Source organism: Protomyctophum bolini, assembly GCF_963924005.1.
Source record: "Protomyctophum bolini genome assembly, chromosome: 13".
NCBI lineage: Eukaryota > Metazoa > Chordata > Actinopteri > Myctophiformes > Myctophidae > Protomyctophum > Protomyctophum bolini.
Genome location: NC_137874.1, coordinates 23,801,111 through 23,820,953, shown reverse-complemented (window position 1 = coordinate 23,820,953; position 19,843 = coordinate 23,801,111). Strand labels below are relative to the sequence as shown.

The 19,843-nt window shown below is 41.7% G+C and overlaps 1 protein-coding gene across 2 annotated transcripts; it reads left to right on the top strand.

Moving 5' to 3' along the window:
* Positions 1–2,091: 2,091 nt before the first annotated feature.
* p2rx1 (purinergic receptor P2X, ligand-gated ion channel, 1) lies at positions 2,092–19,548 on the top strand. 2 transcript variants are annotated; one of them, XM_080780883.1, is made up of 13 exons: positions 2,092–2,392; positions 8,899–9,049; positions 11,452–11,523; positions 11,850–11,907; positions 13,278–13,365; positions 13,504–13,584; positions 15,167–15,308; positions 15,798–15,943; positions 16,137–16,227; positions 16,377–16,442; positions 16,560–16,661; positions 19,247–19,291; positions 19,458–19,548. In XM_080780883.1, the coding sequence occupies exons 1-13, from the start codon at positions 2,256–2,258 to the stop codon at positions 19,461–19,463; spliced, it is 1,185 nt and encodes a 394-aa protein (XP_080637009.1). In that variant the 5' UTR covers positions 2,092–2,255; the 3' UTR covers positions 19,464–19,548. The 2 variants fall into 2 exon arrangements, with proteins under 2 accessions (XP_080637009.1, XP_080637008.1); XM_080780882.1 differs by having other exon boundaries at positions 11,850–11,919.
* Positions 19,549–19,843: the final 295 nt, after the last annotated feature.

Below are 19,843 nucleotides of genomic sequence, written 5' to 3'. Positions count from 1 at the left end.
AAGGTTGGGCACCCCTGATATATACAGTCTGTGTGTGTGTGTGTGTGTGTGTGTGTGTGTGTGTGTGTGTGTGTGTGTGTGTGTGTGTGTGTGTGTGTGTGTGTGTGTGTGTGTGTGTGTGTGTGTGTGTGTGAGTGTGTGTCAGTGTGTGCGTTAGGCTGCGCAACAGTGACATTTGGTTGTGAAAACCAGTCAAAAGCTATTTTCGTGTTCAGACACAGGGACACACATAGCTGTCTATAGGAGTGGTTGCACCACTCAATAAAATAAAAAATCCTACACTAAATTCATGGTGACCACATGCAATACCTTCACAGACCACCAGTGGTCCATGGACCACCTGTTGAAAACCCCTGCATTAAAGCATGCACAAACACTTTTTTAAAGCAATTGTTCTAGTAGCCTACATAAATTTGACAGAGCAACTTTCACTTGTAGTTGATTTGACCAGGAGTATCTAGATACTTTGACTCAGTTGTTGTGAGTACTTTGTCCACTACTGCTGAATGCATTCTAATAAAGGTGACTTATGTTAAGAAAATATATACAAATGCCAACAGGACACAAATAAATGGAGTTGGTTGGTGTGTGCTCACAACATTTGACGGGTTGGCAACCACAAGGTTCCCAGTTCGAACCCGGGCTCCCCAGAGTTAGTTTATGTCCTTATCTCCTTGAGCAAGACTCTGAACCCCAAATTGTTCCCCATGTGCAGGTTAGTGCCTTGCATGGTTTCCTCCGGCATTGGTGTGTGAATGGGTGAATGTAATGCACATTTTCTGTAAAGCGCCTTGGATAGAGGCTCTATATAAATGCACCATTTAACAAAATGACTATTCTGACCCCACCATCATTCCAATCTACACTAACATACCCTTTGGTGTCAGGGACATGGCACAGGCCACAGGGTAATGCTACACAACTGCCTCAATGAATATCCACACTACAATGACACCACCCGTTTCCAGAGACTGTCAGTTCCACATGGTGAATTCCGCCACTGTATGTTCCTTCTGTTCACATGGGCCTGCAGATGTTGTCCAAACATCACTCAAATTGATACACAGCATATAGTCACTGAACGAAATGGGTCTTTCAGATTTCTCATACAGCATCCAATTGCTGTGCATTGCACATTTCCTTAAGGAACAATTAAATGCCACCCTTTTAACAGTGCCCTATTGTCTATTGTCTATTAACTGCTACTTCTATAATCACTCAAACAATGCAAACGCACAACAAACGTTCCTGACCTGGTGGAGACTTGTGCTGCTCTGAGGAGCACTTTTTCTAGTTTATCATTTGTCTGTGTTATTCTGATTTACGGAAGTGAATCCCACACAGTAAAACCTGGTGTTAACTTTTGTCTTAAATTAACACTCAGTGTTATACTGTGTATTGTGTAGATATATCAAAGAATACAGCACAGCACTACAAGAGAAGGTAGGATGTTAATAGAAATAAGGAAAAACATCAGTCTGTGCCACCCCACACAAACTCACACATTAACAATAAGACATACTGTAAGGAGGCTTAATGTCTGCATTGGATGACAGCTAGGAGAGTATAGGCCAAAAAAATAAAAAACTGTGACATATTTGTATATTTTTGTTAAGCTTATGTGGTCTGTCGCTATCTTTGCATTCCACACAGGAAGAGTGTGTCAAGGGGAAGTCTTATTTGAATGAGGTTCATAATTCATGTGACAGTCACTGAATTGAGTGAATTGGTGTATAAGTCACTATTTGGTGCAAAATTAAAAACAAAAATCATACAATTCATACAATTGAACATTCAAAGAAGAGATAAGGACAGAGGGAGTAGTTGGGAAAGATAATAAGGGGGAAAAACAGAGAGCAGACGAAGAGTCAAAGATAAGAGTACAGGGTCAGAAAACACAATTGATTAATAGGATGTGCAAGTCCAGGAGCGACAGTGAAGGGGACTCTGTGACTCGTTCATGTGAGAGAGGGGAGGGGAGGGGAGGGAAGGAGAGAGAGTAGGGAAGGAGAGAGAGGGAGGGAGAGAGAGGAAGTGAAAGTATGGGAGGGAGGGAAGGATCCTAACACTTCAAGACTAACTGCTGAAGTGTGTCAGCTGTTACTTATGGGTGGAGGCAGTGGACCTCTGGCATTAGTGGGAGTCAGGGAGCGAGAAGCACATATCCAGATAGTTGGAGAGAAGAGGTATCAGGTGGTTGTATCGACACAAGTGGAGGGGAGAGACCCTCCTCTCTCTGGATCAGCCGGCACAAGATGAAGAGTCACATCAGCAACGCCCTTTCGGACTTCTTCTTCGAGTATGAGACCCCACGCCAGGTGCTGGTGAGGAACAGGAGAGTGGGAGTAGTATGCCGACTGATACAGCTGGGGGTCCTGGCTTACATCATCGGGTAAGATCTCCCTTTAACTGAGTTGTTTGAGGGGACAACAGGGAGAGCCACTGAGGTACATTATTGGCTGGTGTGCCTGCAGAGTCTGTGCGAGTTTCATCATGCAAAAATGACAGAATCAGGGTCAGAATCTTTATTCTTTGTTTTGGCAGGTATTTTTGCACATAAGGAATTTGACTCGTATTTGGTGCATTGGAGTAAATATACTATAACTAATATGAAACATATTTCCAAATTTTCATTTTCTCAATACAAAATTAAGTCAATCCTATAAATTGCTATGTAAATAGGCCACAAACAATGGCTGTGCATGCTGCAAACAGGCCAGGAGCACTAAGGACTGGAGAAAGACCCCACATAACTAATATTGCCCAAAGCACGGATGCAAATGATGCAATGCATTTCTTACTCCTAAATTCAAGTCAAGGCAAGAATACAGCATTCCTGTGGAAAGCCTGGTGAGGCGAGGTTACAGCATTCCTACAAAACTACCCACGTCAGCCTCTAAATGCATGTTCTCTGGAAGATGATTCATTGTTGTACATGTGTAATGTGCGTGCATGTGTGTAATCTGAGGTTGCACCTGTAGGCAGAAGAGGATTGTAGTGATGAATATATACTTAGACACATGCTATCACAGATAACAATCAAATACAACAAACATTTAAAAACAGAGGTATTATTACCATAATATATGGTAATACATTCTGGTGGCATATGGTGGAGGCCATTGTACCAAAAAAAGCTGTGTCCTAGTTTTGTTTTCCTTTTAAACTGTACGGCGACCTTGAGTGCCCTGAAAGGCGTCTTATAAATAAAATGTATTATTATTAAATTGTAACAGCCAGGCTATTGATTTACACTAATCTGAATTTACATGGCCCTCGTTTTGTTTTTCGTTTGTGGTTTGTTGTTTTCGTTTGTGGTTATAATTTATTCATTCCTTTAACCACGATCAGCCTGGAGTCCCAATTTAGGGCATGTCATACAGGTGATTTAAAAAAAGAAAGGATCTACAAGCACAAAACTCCTTACAATGTGACACATTGTGAGCTTGTAGATTGGCTATATTTACTATTCATCGTACAAGTATAGGATATGGGACACAACTCAAGTGGTTAACCTCGATAGCCTTCAGTTAGCCGACATGGTAATGTGGGTTTACTGTAGCTTGCACAAATGCAAACAAGTACAAAAGGATTTATATGTTTTTTAAATATCAGGGATATAGGGAACAAGATTTGGAAGTCATGGAAAAAAAACCTCCCTCCAATGTTCTTCCAATTTTCCTCCCTTCCTCCATCTCATCATCTACTCACATCACAAGATAGGAGACATTGATGGGCATCGTGGAGGGATGCTGATTAGAAGAGACTGTCTGGGGTTCTGCTCTTCAGCAGCCAGCAGGCTCTGACAGCCTTCCTGTCAGAGCACAGGAGCAGACAGAAAACATGCAAGCAAGCAGATTCAAAGTGAAACAATCTAACTTATGCTAATCCTGCCTGACAATTACTTTTATTTCAATGTTTTATTATTATTATTATTATTTATTAGTAGGAGTAGTAATATAATGTAGCAGCAGTAGTAGTAGTACTTTTGTGTCTGATTTGGTCAACAAACACATTCATAGTTATTGTTTCCAAAACCAGACAACCAGTAATTGATTAAGCTATTGAAGTCAAATATACCTAAAATGTGCCTAAAACCTATGGCTAAATACATTTCTAGAATATCCTTTGGAATTAGACATAAGAGAGTATAAGAGAGTATATTTATTACCTTTATTACATAACCAAACAAAGTTTGGACTAAGCTTGTGAAGTCCACAATGATTCGCAATGCAACGAGTTGCAACTTGCAACCAGTTGCAACACCTGTTGCAGGTCAGCGCATGCAACACCTGTTGCAGGTCAGCGCAGTTTAGGGATTCTGTTGCCAGTCGTTCCAATAATTTGAAACAGCTTACAACGGTTTGCATTTGTACATTCTACATCCAGACACCAAGCTGCGACCAAATGCCATTTCCATGGCAAGAAAAGTGATAAACAGACGGGGCCAGAGCAGAGGTTTTCCATATAATGTTGCAACTTTTTGTTTGCGATTGGATACGTTTAATATCAATTAGCCGGCATGTGCCGCCGACCTGCAACAGGATCATTCAGAGCACTCGCCGCTGCGAGCCTGCGACAGTCACTGCAGGTATTCTCGCGTTGATAATCTGTTAAACCCAGACCACACCAATGATTGACAATGCAAAAAGTTGCAACTGCAACCACTTAAGGCCGGTTAAACTGGGTGGGTGGATTTCTACAAAATGACATCACTGAGCAGAGATGATAAGTCGTGAGGTAGCTGTTTTTACTCTCCATCATCCACCCCTCCAATGGCACGTTTGGAACCAGAGCGAGGTGCGGTCAACCCTACCCGAACATCAAAAGAGTTTGATGGTGTCTTATTATCAATAAAGGAACTTTTGGTGGATACGTGAGATGGGTGGGTGAATGCATTAATTTGTAGCATGTCGCTGCCTTCTTAAGTTGCAATCACGTGCAACAGAATCCTCAAACTGCACGACCTGCAACGGGTCAATTCAGACTGCTGTAACTGGTTGCAAAGTTACAACCAACCAACCAATAGGCTACACTGGACAATCAGTGTTAAAGGGGAGGATTGGCCTGTCGGGCCCAGCGGCCCCTGAGCTTGAGCCTCTGTGTGACCACGAGCCCCCAGGTCATTGTGACATCACGTGCCATCAATATTGGCCAGCAAGTCTACATCTGACCTCAGTTCTCCATATGGATATATGTCAGAATCTCCATATACTGTATGGAGCTGACCTGTTCTGACATTCCATATGTTGATCTGGCTTCATCAAGCCATGTACTCTCAAGACATGGTCCTTATATGACCAGTAAGTTCTCAGCAGACATTCAAACTCTAGACGGACCTGCCCCAAAGTTATTATTGCAGCCGCACCCGGCAGCCGGGCAACAGGCCCGAAAATTAAGGTCCGGCCTTACCTGGGCCCTCATCAAGCCCTGTACACTCAAGACATGCTTCTTATATGGCCAGTACAGACATTCCATGTTGATCTGATCCGCCATGCCAAAGCGCCAGCGCTCGCTTCGAGGTCGCTTCTCGCCCTCAGGCGTCTTACTGGTAAAGGCCTATTCATAGTCTGGATTTTCGGTGGTGAGGTGACCACCGCTCCGGTGGCGAGCTGAAATAACGTTGCGCGGTGGTGAGTAAAAACAGAGAGAAGGGCTGGAGCAGTGGCGGTGGTTTGCTCTTCTCCGCGGCTCGTGACGTCATGTTGTAGTTCGGTGGTCACCTAACCACCGAAAATCCAGACTATGTATGAGCCTTAACAGTGACGCGGTCTATATGTCACTGTAATTAAGTTTCCACTTTGTCAGACATGGGCTTATTCATTCATAACCCCAAAAGTTCTACCAGCGGTCCCCAAACATTTTGTTGTAACCTTTTGAACCTTGTATTCATTTATTTTGTATTGTTGATGCTTTTCTCCAATTTTGGACCAAAGAACTTTGTTTTACCAGCCTTCCTCCTTTTCTGTTCTTGGGCAGAAAAATCCTAAAGAAGATTACAAATCCTCCCTCTGTATGTGGAATCAGATAGCGATCTTACTTGGCTTGCTGGAAGTGTTGTAAAATCCTTAATTCATTTCACAATCATGGGGTTTTCTTTATAATAGTTGTGAACTCAGCTTTTACATTTTATTATTTCTCCTTGATTGCCAAATCTATCTGATTAATCATTAGTGTATCCAGTAGAGTATCCAGTAGCGCTGTAGAGCCTACAATTTGACGTCATTTGAGGTTCGGGGGGGCGGGTACTGTCCTAAAGTCGTCTCTTCGGTGCTACTGAAAATTTCTGATGAGCCGAATTCATTTCGGCACTACAGCGTCGAAACAGCAGTAAAAAAAAATAGGAGTATGAATCGGCCCTAACTGCGTCTCCTGTCATACTTTACCTTTGGACCATAACAAAGTCACGTACAAACGTATCACATAACAATATCGATAGTCTTTTGTTTGCAGTGTAGACAAATATAAGTCATGCACACCAGCTGTCATCCTAGTACCAGTACTTATAGTTCCTGATCAGGAGTTCAGGGTCATCTCCTGACCTAGACAGCACACAGGCATGATTTCTGTCTGTCAACACTACACAAAATGGTTACAACTTAAGTCTTAAGGGATAGTTCACCCCCAAAATGACACAAAGGAGACTCTTTGTGTGTCAATAGGCCAGGGAACCATTGCTGGTCATCAAATTATTGGCCTAGGAATGCGAAACATATCCATGAATTCTCCATGGGGTGAGTAATCGATAAAAAAACCCCAATTGCGGGTGAACTATCCCTTTAAAGTTTAAACAAAAATGAATGAAGGCAAAAACATTATAATAGGCCTACTATATACTGATATGGTTCCCATTTCACACATATTTAGAGCTGTAAATGACGAGTCGGTTCGCCACCAGAGATTCTATACTGTAACTACAATCTCTGTTATTACTCGCATCATGTGGTCCTGTGAAAATGTGCTGCTTGAGGCAGCGGCAACAACTACGGGGGTGCCTGGGAGCTGGAGCACCCCTGAAGAAAATAGGAACACAAAATAGAACCCCTGAGCTTCCCTCCCCCATGACTGTGGTTTTATCACGTAGTCACACCTTTACAGGTGGTAGGGGTGTTCTCAGAACAGGTATTCAAATGCTAATATGGTGGCTTTTGTTTTAAATAAGCGACCGCCACAATTACACTACAATAGACATTCATTCATTATTTACTTTACGGTTGATAATTGAGCATGATGAAATGTTGAAACAAGATGCTGAAACAAGTCATGAGTGAATCATGTGTTCGTTGTGAACTGAAATCGTACCACTGTGTTTATTAGTTTATTTTCCGTTCATTTTGGTGGCGGAGTAGGGGGGGGGGGGTTCACCAGCATGCATTGGCAGGGGTTTCCACAGCTAACCCACAACACAGTGTCACTGTCTGAGCAGAAGCCCTCAATGTTTTAACCATAATTCTAAATGTACAATAACTAAACATAAATGTCAGGGTGGGCTGAGGGTGGGCTACAACCCGGGGGTTCACCCCTGGCAGCATGCAGGCTGCCATGCACAGCGACATTGGCAGGGGTTTCCACAGCTACCCCACAACACAGCGTCACTGTCTGAGCAGAAGCTCTCAATGTTTTAACCATAATTTTAAATGTACAATAACTAAACATAAATCTCAGGGTGGGCTGAGGGTGGGCTACAGCCCGGGGGCTCTCTGTCGGGGGCCCTCGGGCCGTAGCCCACCCTAGCCCAATGGTAAGTCCGCCTCTGGTGATGCGACATTTCCTGGTTTAATGCGCTCCGCTGTTTCTCCGGAGCTGAGTAGCTCACACTTTCTGGAGTGGGCGGTGGCTTTGCAGGCTTCTGCGGGCGTGTGTGTGTGTGTGTAGTGGCAAAACACGTGTCGCCCATGTGTTGCGTGTGTGCAGCATTACATGAAGAGCGTGATGTGTTGAGCGTGATGTGACGGGAGCCTGTATAGCGTTACTGCACGTTTGCATAGTAAGTGCGATTTGCGGTCGCAATAATACAACTTTCATGACAAGAAATGTAGCTCAAAGTGCTTTACAGAGCAATAGAAGAAAAAAGAATAGCAAAGGCATTCAAAAACATTAAAATAATAGCAGTAATGCAATACAGCGAGGACATGAATAACAATGATTTTAAAAGCTCAACTAAAAGCAAGAGTAGGTCTTGAGCTGTGCTTTAAAAATGTCTACAGAGGTCAAAGGTATAGTGGGAGTTTGTACCACGCTGTCGGCCCGTAGAAGCAGAAAGCTGCTTCATCGTGCCATTTTTGAGCGGTGGTATACACCTGCACATCAATGCACAGCATTGGTGTGAACTATTCCAAAGCTTCACTCCACGGTAAACTATTCCAAAGCTTCATTCCACTAACAGTTATGCACATGGTCTTCAGAGTGTTTGAAATGTAGATCCCTTCTTAGGGAGGTGGCGGTTTGAGACATATCCAGGCAGGCAGTCAGATAGGTAGGAAGGTGCGAGACAAAATCTATCCTAAAAACAACCGGGAGTCAATGCAGTGAAGCTAAAACTGGAGTAATACCGTATGTTCTCTCATCTTAATAGTTTTAGTTAAAACTCTGGCTGCCGCATTTTAGACAAGTTGTAAGTTGTTTTCTTTGGCAGGCCAGAAAAAAGGGCATTGCAGTAATCAAGCCGAGAGAAAACAAAGGCGTGGATCAGCATTTTTGCATCGTCCAATGACCGATAGTCCCTAATTTGCACAAAAAGGCACTGAGGGTAATACTATGATTTCAATGTCCCATGTATTACGCTTTAAGGTCTTTTTTTTAACCTGTTGTAGCATTATGCTTTCTATGTGTCAACCAAATTTGAAATTTGTTATAAGTGCACATTCAGTTTCTGCGTCTCATCGTGTTCCCGTACAGGTGGGTGTTCATCTATGAGAAAGGCTACCAGTCCACTGACACAGCAATCAGTTCTGTTTTCACAAAGATGAAAGGTGTAGGCTACACCAGCGAGAAAGGACATGAGAGAGAGAGAGTCTGGGATGTGGCAGACTACGTCTTCCCTGAACAGGTTGGTGATTGCTGGGAGGAGGACGAGGACCCGTCCCATACTAAGGTCAAATGTGGAGACGTGCATGTCTATGTGAGCAGGAAGAAAACTGTCAGAGTGAATGAACGTCACAAAGTCTTAACTTTGGCTTTCAAGCAAGGTCGAACTTCTTTAGAGCCTCAAGCTTCAAGTCAGTCACCAAATACATTTTTTATGATATTTCCCTAAGTGTGTCACAATGGCCTTAAACTGATTACTAATATTGTGCTGACTGGAGCGCATGAAATCAGTAAAGTCTCCAAAGATTTATAATAGCTGGCGGTAAGACACTTCCCACAACTTATAGCGTGCATCCTGCATAAAGTTAAGCAAACACAGTGGACAAACATACTTCTTTGTTTGCTTAAAACGTCTTGTTGACTGTAGAGAAATAATATAAAAAAGACACAAAGATTGCTGTGTTTTCTTTGAAGTGTGCGTGAGTGCACCTGTGTAATTCAGAACTGGTTGTACAGATGGGTAGACCACTAACAAACAAGATTAAATCACTTGAATGTAAGGTCGTAAACTTTGATCTAATTCACACAGGACTAATATTACACGTGATCTCATGTAATTTAGAAATTCTCCCTGATTTTCACATTGTATTTTACTCTAATTGACATTATCCCCTGGAAATGATTGATGAAGGCTTTTGTATTGAGTCTGGTGTAAGAGAGACAATTTCCCTAGTACTGCCATGCATAAAAAATAATTCTGATGGATTTCAGGAATTGTTCACACAGTAAAATACTCAACTCTGAAAGTGTACAATATACCAAATGGTTTAGGTAAATGAGGATTATACCGTACATGCTGTTGTGAGAGGAGACAGACAGGGCTGATACACGGGATTAAGACAACATACAACCTCCACAGTTATAAAAAATGACCAGAGGTCTCCATTTAATAGTCCCGTGCGAATAAGGCTTTTGTCAGAACAATTTCCATTGAACACCATCAGCCTCTCAAGTATTAAGGATTATGTGTCACTACCCACACTGTTACAAGCAGAAAAGTGTGATAAAGTCCGCAAGACGGTGTTAACACAACATAACAATAAAGAATAATCTTTCAAAGATAAAGCTCCCTGAGGAGTTCTCTAGCAGTTATAGGGAGGGGTAGCTTTAGTGTCTCATCTCTACACTTCCATCGAATTGTGTCACGCGTGTTGTGCAAGAGCATGTGAGGGAGACGAATGTTGACATAATACTGTATACCATAGTACAAACATCAGCTGTTCCTTTGTGCAGAAAAGGACACAGGCATTCAAAGTCATAGCGTTACTCACTGTGACAGAGTCACAGGCAGAAAAGCTCTTCTGCAAAAACGCGTCTGTCATATGGGCCCTTATGGTCAACATGACCCAGGAGGAATCTGCTGGTGTCTTGTTTCCATGGTGACCTTTACAAAATGTTGTTACTTGCATCAGAGAAATCACTTTAAGGGACCCTCACCTGGGTCTAACGCTAACCTCTTAAATTACATGTGACCTCACATCCCAACATCTTGAAAAGATGGCTGACAGAGGGCTCTTACGGGTCAAATAGTTTTCAGTGCATACAGGTTAACATCTATACCCACATGAGACACATCAGTAAGTGCAACCAGAAGAATTGGACTCGGCCTGTGTTTGCCACCTACTGTAGTACCGGGGAAAGGTTTCACATCCTGCCTTTGAGGAAAACTAAGTTTTGTTTATATTTACAAGGCCTGAAAGAATAGTACCAGCTAATTTGTACTAAATGAAGCAGTCCTAAAAGCAAGCTCCCCTCATTTTATTCCCATGCTACAATAGCCAGTCTAGACTAGTCTACAGATAATTTCCGCTGGAACTGTGACTGGTGGTAATCATCATTATTATATTCCATATTAGGATAAACTATTTTGAAGAGGAATTCATACCTTTAAGTGTAGTGATGTCATTGCATCCCAAACCCAATGATAAAGAAGATAAACTGGTCAAATTATTAGTTTGTCCTTGCACAAATGTGTGCCGTTTTGTTTTATTTTTTCACTTACATTCCGATTACGACATCAGACACATGAGTCAACACGGCCCTCTGACTGTTTCCCCAAAATGTATTTTGGGCCAGGGACTGCCATACAAGATTTGTGTTAAACATTTTCAAAGATATTCCTTTTTTTATTTCCACTTTTATTCTAGATGTTTTGATCATCGCACTGTGATGTGTGAGTTTGTTGATAATCTATTTTCAATTGGCCAATGTATATAAAGTAAAATGTTAAAGGAAGTGGTTTGACTGAGTGGTTAGATTTTGATATTTTGAGAACCACTGTTAGTTTTATTTATTTATTAGGAGACTCTCATATAGCTGCAAACACCTAATTATTCTATCCTGCTCTCATTCCAAACATCGCAGGGAGATGCCTCTTTTGTGGTGATGACAAACTACATTATAACTGAAGGACAGAAGATGGGAAAATGTCCAGAGGTACAGTATTGTGAACATACTCCATGTACCTTAATGCACTCCCCTTTTTCCTTTGCTGTTTTTCACTAGCATATTCACTTGGAAATTATTTCCATATAAAGCAAAACAACATTCAATGTGGTGTCTTATCATCTTGAATCTGTTTCCATAACTGGGCATTTGGCCTGAGGTCTGTAACTCTGTATGCTGTATTGATGCTAATCATTTAAGGTGGTTTGCATGAGGATTCCTTTGATGCAAATCTATTTTATAATGTCAATGTTTGAATCCGCTGGTTCAGAAGCACATTTATACACAGACTGACCACACATCCTTGTGTCTTGCAGCTCCCGGGCAAGCATGGCTGCAGTTCAGACGCAGACTGTGATGAGGGGAAATACAAACGTACGGGGCATGGTAAATCCTGACGGCGTGACAGTGTGTCCTCACTGACTAACCGTCTGTCCTCTTTAGCCAAACTTCTCTTACCTAACCACACTGACCCACCACAAAGCTTCTCATACCACGAGAAACCTCTGCCACCTTTCATTGATTCTGCTATCAATTGAGCAATGAGCATAACCTACTGGTTATTATTCTGTTTTGTTTTTAGGGGGGGTGGTTTTGTTGTAATCAGAAGGACAAAATAAACTTGACACACGTTCCCATTAGTGTGGCCTTCTATAATGACAGGTCTATCATCGTCCCCCTTGTGTCAATGAAGTGAAAACAACGTTGTGTTTTCGAGGAGTATATTTACAGAGGGTTGTGGTTATGTGGTAACTGGTAACCATAGCTGACATGAACAGCAGAAGCAAAAACACACTAGCCCGCATCTAGCTCCCATAGCCCTGACTAATTGCAAATAGGCAAAGAATAACATTTACGCTATTCTGCTCCAGCTAAAAAGGGGGAGATTAGGATCAACAGCCTTGGTTTTAGTATTTTTTGTCGTAGCAACCAATCACACACAATTTGAGTATAGCTTATCCCCTAGCTTGCAAAGTTGGCAGAAGTCAAGCCTGGCCCTGGCAGGTAGACACCCATGTATGCATAATGACAGGTGTATGCAGATAGCAAGTATAGAGAGGCTTGAACACACAAATTACTACGAATATATTCTTTATAGGACAATGACCATTATCGCAGCCCTTTGAAGTTATGTACTGTACAGCATCCCCGCTGTCCCTAGTATTTCCACATCTCTACAATAAACATCAGCTTCAATCAAACTTATATTGGCTGATGCTTTAGATCTGTCTGTGTCACAACAGTGAGTCATGTTTACCTTGAGGCGCCTGCATTCTTGTTGAAGCAGTCAGTCACTAACCCTACATACATCTAAACAGAGGCACCACCCCTAAGCTATACAAGCACTAGTAGACCCCAGTTAAAAGGTCAAAAAAGATTCAAGCCGAGTAAAAAAATTAAATAAAAAACACCCCGTGGATCTCCATCTATGACGTTCACACTCCGACACACAATGGGAGACGGTGATAACAGAAATGCTAATCACATGGAGGAAATTATACTTTGAAATCAGAGATAAATGGAAGTGCTGTTTCTGCACTTGCTTCCAGCGCACTGAACCAATTTCCTTCCGTGTCTGCACACTAATTGAAGATAAGACCAAAAAGAACGTTTGATAAGGCTTTGCTGTGAAAGACAACTTTCTCTGTGCTCCCCGGCACATGTGTTATGCTGTTAACTCTGTTCGTGCTCAAGTCTTTATTAAAGATTGCCACTCAATCACGTCTCTCCTCTGTATCCCCAAGGGCAAATGACCGGGGTCTGTGTGAATGAGACACAGACCTGTGAGGTGATAGCATGGTGTCCTGTGGAAGACGACCACACCATACCAGAGTATGTACACGATTTTGTTTTGGGCTTTGCTCATCGTAAAATATAACGAGACTGCATACAGTATACACAGTTAATATACGGTATTATACATGTATATGTGTTTTTATGGAGCTCTCTTTGTTATTCCATTCTCTCCAGTCCTCCTCGTTTGATGTCTGCAGAAAACTACACGCTGTTCATCAAAAATTCTATCACTTTCCCGTTATTTAAAGTTACAAGGTAACAGACTCTTTGTATCACCTTCTCTGCCGAGGTTAAGTTCAAGTTTGGGTCTGTCACGCCATGCCTTTCAGCCGTGAGGTCTTATCTTGAAGAGCCCAAAAGCTGATTTGTTCGAAGCGGAAGTACAAATATTTCATTTCCAGGGCAGCCGCTAATTAATGGAGAGTTCCGCACAAGCTGTTTTTTTTACCTTAAATTGTAGACTAAGAATAAGAGTAGAAATGCCAATCAGTATACTGAATTCAAAGCCATATAAAATCCATTCAAATGCAACAATAGCATAACTTTGACAAAATAATCGCACAATGAAATTTACTGTGTGGGATTATCTATCTCAATAAAGTTATCTCTGAAAGTGGATTTTCATACAATGCTGAAATGCCCAGAATCAAATGGAAAAACAAATAATTGACATAACAATCATATTCAATATTAAATGTCAGTCCACCGGTATGATTGTGGGTCACGAGTCAAGACACGAGTAAAATCCCATTATAACAATAATAAAATAATGTTATACATTTGAATACAAACAAACAAATCTTAGAAATTCCATTAAAAAAATTTGTAGTGAAACGTGAGGCGACGAGTTGTGCGATTTTTTCACTAGTTTAGGTCCCAGCAAACGTGTAATCTCTCTTTTGGGTCTCGCGCTAAATAATTTGGGAACCACTGTGTTAGAATAATGTATTTTAAGCTACAATCAAAGTCTTTTTTTTGTTTCCAATTCTTTCTGCACTATTGAAGTTTCTCTCCTTGATATACTATGGCTAGTCACTCTATCAAGGGAGTAGATGGAGAGGCTCATTCAAGGTGATATTTGTGAAAAGGTTCAAGGTTGTTCTTTATGCTTACATCTTGTACATTAATACATAACATATTTTTCACACAATATAGCACTGAGCAGGTAGTAATGGTTAAGAAAAAAGGGAAACAAGTGCCGAACGAGAAGGGACGAGGCCGGGGAAACGGCCCGGTTAAAAAAACGACGGCGAACGGAAGGCTGATGGCCAGCAATCGCCACACATTCCGTCTCGTTTGGGGGGGCCCGGACTCAAAGGGACGTCCATGGCCTCCCACGGTGGAAAAAACGGGTGTAACATATACAACAGTTTAGGCAGGAAATCAACATTAGGAAGATGCTACTGAAATATTTTACACTTAAGTAGACTTACAGTCCACTTACGGTAAATAAATACACCAGAACATGACTGGAGCCAGTCACACAATCTATATATTCCCCAGTTAATGTTTTCCAGGACCGAATTCCAAGACATATGTGGTGAAACACATACACTAATCTAAATAAAAAAGCTGTTCTGGATAAGACCATATATGACCATCAATGCATTTAACCACTTAAATACCACAAAGATATATGGCGAATAGCGGAAATAGCAGCTCTATAAGCTCATAAGGCGTCACATGCCAAGTTGACATAGGATGTATGGAATAGGAGGTGCTTAGAACTGACTATAGGCAATAAAAGCACTGTACTAAATGGCAGAGTTTAATGCAATATAGCATTATGTCCTCATTCCCCATTAACGATAACAACCACGACTAATTCTCTTTTCAGGAGTAACTTGGTGGAAAATATTGATGCCAAGTACATTGGCAAATGTGTCTATGAACCAAAGAAGGATCCACTGTGTCCCATATTCAGCCTGGGAGACATAGTGAAGTATTCAGGCTTTAATTTCACCACAATAGCCAAAGTGGTAAGTGCGCTGCATATAGGATGTGTTGTTTATGAATGACTGTGAATGACGTGCAAGTGAATGAGCATTGTTCCACTTGATTTAAATCAGTATTACATCTACACCTGGAACATTTTTATTTTGTTTGGATGTTGATGAGTGGGAGCTGACAATAGGGGCGCAACAGTCAATCGAACAAATCGATTATGAAAGATTATCGATAATCAATTTCAGAAAAACAGTAAAAAGGGGCGATGTTATTTTTGTACAACACGGTTGTTTGACAAGTATACTTATTAGGTTAATGAGACTACCGGTAATTGCTTGAGTCGATTATACATTTGATTCCCATGTCGATTCATTGATAGGCCTATATAAAAAATATAAACAGATCGTATTTCATTAAAAAGGGGTTCTTGATAATTTGAGTAATGGGAATAGTAAAAAACATGGATAGTTGCCGCCCTGGCTGACGCTACCATTTGTGTGTGTGTGTGTGTGTGTGGTCAGGGAGGGGCCATTGGCATTGTGGTTGACTGGACATGTAACCTGGACCTGGATGTCACTAAATGTAAACCCAAGTACACCTTCCACGGTCTCTACGGAAACCCTGAAGAGATGGACAAAGCCAGAGCATCAATTGGATACAACTTCAGGTAAAATGCACTAACTTAATTTTGTCTTGATTTGACAGGTCTTAATTTATATTCCATTATTGACAATTTCAGAACAGCCTTGTTGGAGTTCTGTGCCGTTTTACCAATATAATTCCCACCACCCCCCATTTATTTGATACTGTTGTAAAACCAAATTTTATACCATGTTGTGCTGCTTCTATTGGTACTGTAGGTTTGCAAAGCCTTTCTTGGAGGACAAGGTGGAGAAAAGAACCCTAATGAAAGTGTTTGGCATCAGGATAGATATCATTGTGCAATCACTGGTAAGCACCATTACATACATGTTGGACTTGAAAAGTGTGCCTGCGTGCGTTTTATTACATAATTATGACGCATCTCTCCAAGTACATTTCTAATCAGCCTTTAGGCCTATAGACATTAGAACATTTTAACATCTTGCTGCTCTTTATAGGCACGGAAATTTGATATCATCCCAACACTGACAGCTATAGGCTCTGGGGTGGGCATATTTGGCGTGGTGAGTTTCAACATGAACAAACTGTAATGCCAATGTGAGTTACAGTTTTCTATGATATAGCTAATGTTTTCCACCGTGAATGAACATGAAAGTCATTGCCTGTGATTTTCTTCGCAGGCAACTGTGGTTTGTGACTTGGTGCTACTAAATTTGCTACCAAAAAGAGAATTTTACCAAAAGATGAAATTCAAATACACGGACACGCACACCAGTACGCAGGTGAGCTGTACGTATGTTGTACAAGAGATTTCAGGTAAAACGCCCTGTTAAAAGACAAGATGGCGGCAGAACAGTAGGCTATTGAAGTACAGCCATACACAAACTGGTTCCCAAACAGTGGGTCGGGACCCATTTGTGGGTCACGGACGCATTTTTATGGGTCCCTTTATTTTCTGTTTCCTCCATTTTGTTTTGTGTCATTATCTTTTCTTTTCAAAATATTTTTATTTTTTTAAATATATTTTTTATCCCACGATTTTGTAACCCATTTTTCACCCGTGTCAATCATCTAATGTGATCCTGGGCTCTAGACACCCTCCTCCAACCTATAGTCCCCATATATGGGGGACAAGGGGAGAGCAACGGACTTGAACTCATGCTTCCTTCATGCCTGAGTGTCCAAGTTGCTCCTTTACACCTGACAGGGGGGAGTTTCCCTGGTTGGACATAGAGCGTAGAAGGAACACGTTATTCCAACCAGTTCCTTTCCCCTCCATCAGGCCAGGCGCCCCGGCTGGCCAGGGGGAGGCAGTTTAGTGACCAGGATTACTGCATGTTTTTTGTGAGGGTACCTACCCTAGGGGACACGGGGAGAACATGGAAACTCCACACAGAAAGGCCCTTTCGCCAACCCCGCCTTCGGGTATGGGCACTGATGACACGGAGGAGGAAACACGCCGCCAGCACCCACAGCGTCCCGAGCGGGAATCGAACCCAGGACCTTCTAGCTGTGAGGCGACAGCACTACCAACCGCCCCCTCAAAATATTTTTTCAATAATATAAATCTCAGAGATCTCAGGGCAGACAAATAATGAAAAGACTATGTAGTTGAGCAAAACATGCCCCTCCCAGACAAGAAAAAAAACATTTTCTCCCCTTCAAGTCCCAATTTAGTAAAGCCAATTCCCAATTCCCCAGCCTCTTTACGAGTACTAAATCTCTGCCAACCCCCACAATAAGTATTTGGGAGGGTGAAGATAGCCGTCAAGCCACCATCTTCTTTTCACCCGACAGTGAAGGGTCTCACTAGGGGGGCGTAACGCATGTGGCGGTACACACTATCCCCCCCACTTCCTCCCCCCCTGAAGATTATCATTTATTATCAAAACGTTTTCAAAAAACATTCCCCCAAAAAAGCAAAAATTTAAAACAAACTCAATGATTTATTGAGTAATTTCATAAAAAAATTAAACAAAGAAATCTGAGAAATACTCTAAATTAGAAAACTAGTGTCTAAGTAGTAGTGAAAATAGCCGATCTACAAGTTCACAACGCTGCGTGAAGTGATGCATTGTGAACTTGTAGATCTGCTTTTTGTATCACTAGTTTGGGTCACAGGCTAAAAAGTTAGGGAACCACTAGTGTACAGTCAAATAGTGTTATATTTGTGCTATATTTTGATCCCATGATTTTGTAACTCCATTTTGTCAGCCAGTGTCAATTATCTAATGTAATCCTGCCAACCTGGGGAGTGTAACGGACTGACCTCCTACTTCCTTCAGTGCATGAGTAGTCCAAGACGATTATTTTCACCTGACAGGGGGGAGTTTCCCCGGTTGGATGTAGCACGTGGAAGGAAGAAGTTATTCCAACCAGTTCCTTTCCCCTCCATCAGGCGCCGGCTGGCCAGGGGGAGGCACTGCAGTAGTATAGAGACCAGGACTGCATGTATTTTGTGAGGGTACCTACCCTAGGGGACACGTGGAGAACATGCAAACTCCAAAAAAATTGACCCATAAGGGTCAGGATAAGACTGTGGTACAGCTACAGAGAAGCAGACATGCACAAGATAGATATGATTAGTGACACAACCGCGTATGTGCGTCACAAGGAATGCAAGTCAGCGTCTGCACAACATCTACAATACAACACACACTACCAACACCAACGAGATCAGATAAATGTCGTCTGGTGCCTTTGAAAAGAACACCATGTTCAGTATACGTATTGTACTGTAGATAATGCCAAACTCTACTAAGTCATTCATAGTTCCAAGGCAACACAGCCCTGGCTTGTACTCTTACAGAAACCCTCCCCATCCCACATGGTTTGGACACCGTTGATGTGAATACAGGGCAACACAAAGCCAATGTGTTCAATGAGGGCATCTATGGCACCGTTTCTATTTTTTTAAATACGAATAAAAACTTGAAAATAATTCTCTCTTTTGGGTCTGAAATGTTTGGGAACCACTGATATACGGTATAGCCCCAGAAACCAGAGTAGGCCTCCTATATCCTTAATATATCTCTCTCTCACTCACTATCTGATGACAATCAGATTTTGATCCCATGATCAGAAATTATGTAATGATATAACTATATGTAATGTGTTTTCTTTTGTTCTGTATTTATGGACATTTCCTGATGTTTCTTCGAAGATTTTGTTTTCTATTTGTGCTGCCATGGGGATGTGGGGGGGGGGGGGAATATATGTGAATAATTGCTTTGAAATTACTATGTTGTAAAGAAAAATCTATAAACTTATGTTTTGTTTTTTTAATTAAGAAATTATGTAATGATTGGGAAAAGGTACACGTGGGGATGGGATATGTGAGGGAGTCTAACATTGCGGCTCTTTGCAGGAACAAAGTTCAGACATGTGTATCACAGAGAAGGACGGATCCCAGGTAAGTGGCTAATGTCATTCCACTTTCCCTGTCATTTAACTATTCTTCACGTTGGCATTTAGCTACATTGTCCTAGAGTGCATTTGAATTGATATACCGGTAGTCGGTAATAATGACATTTAGTGTGGTGATTATCTTACCTGCTGTCTATGTGTATTCTGTATAGGAGTGAAGGAAGGATCGACCCATGAGCCATGCTGCTGTGACTATACTCTGCACTGAGAACCTGGATTAGCATTAATAGATTAACACACACACACACACACACACACACACACACACAAGTTAAAATAATATACATTCACATCATGTCCGCCAATTTTACAGGATTTGACTTCAGTCTTCAACACTCGCCATCTACATCTTTGTACAAGAACAAATAAAAAGGACCGTCATCACATTCACGACGTCACCCTTGGTGACCGACTCTATTGTCATCGTATGTAGAGCCACAGATTTGTTTTTATTTAGCTCAGTTGTGTGTTCCTTTTTTGTAGGTAGCTCAAAGTAGTGTTTTGTTTTCTTGAAACTGTAGCCGGTGTCCTTTGTCGT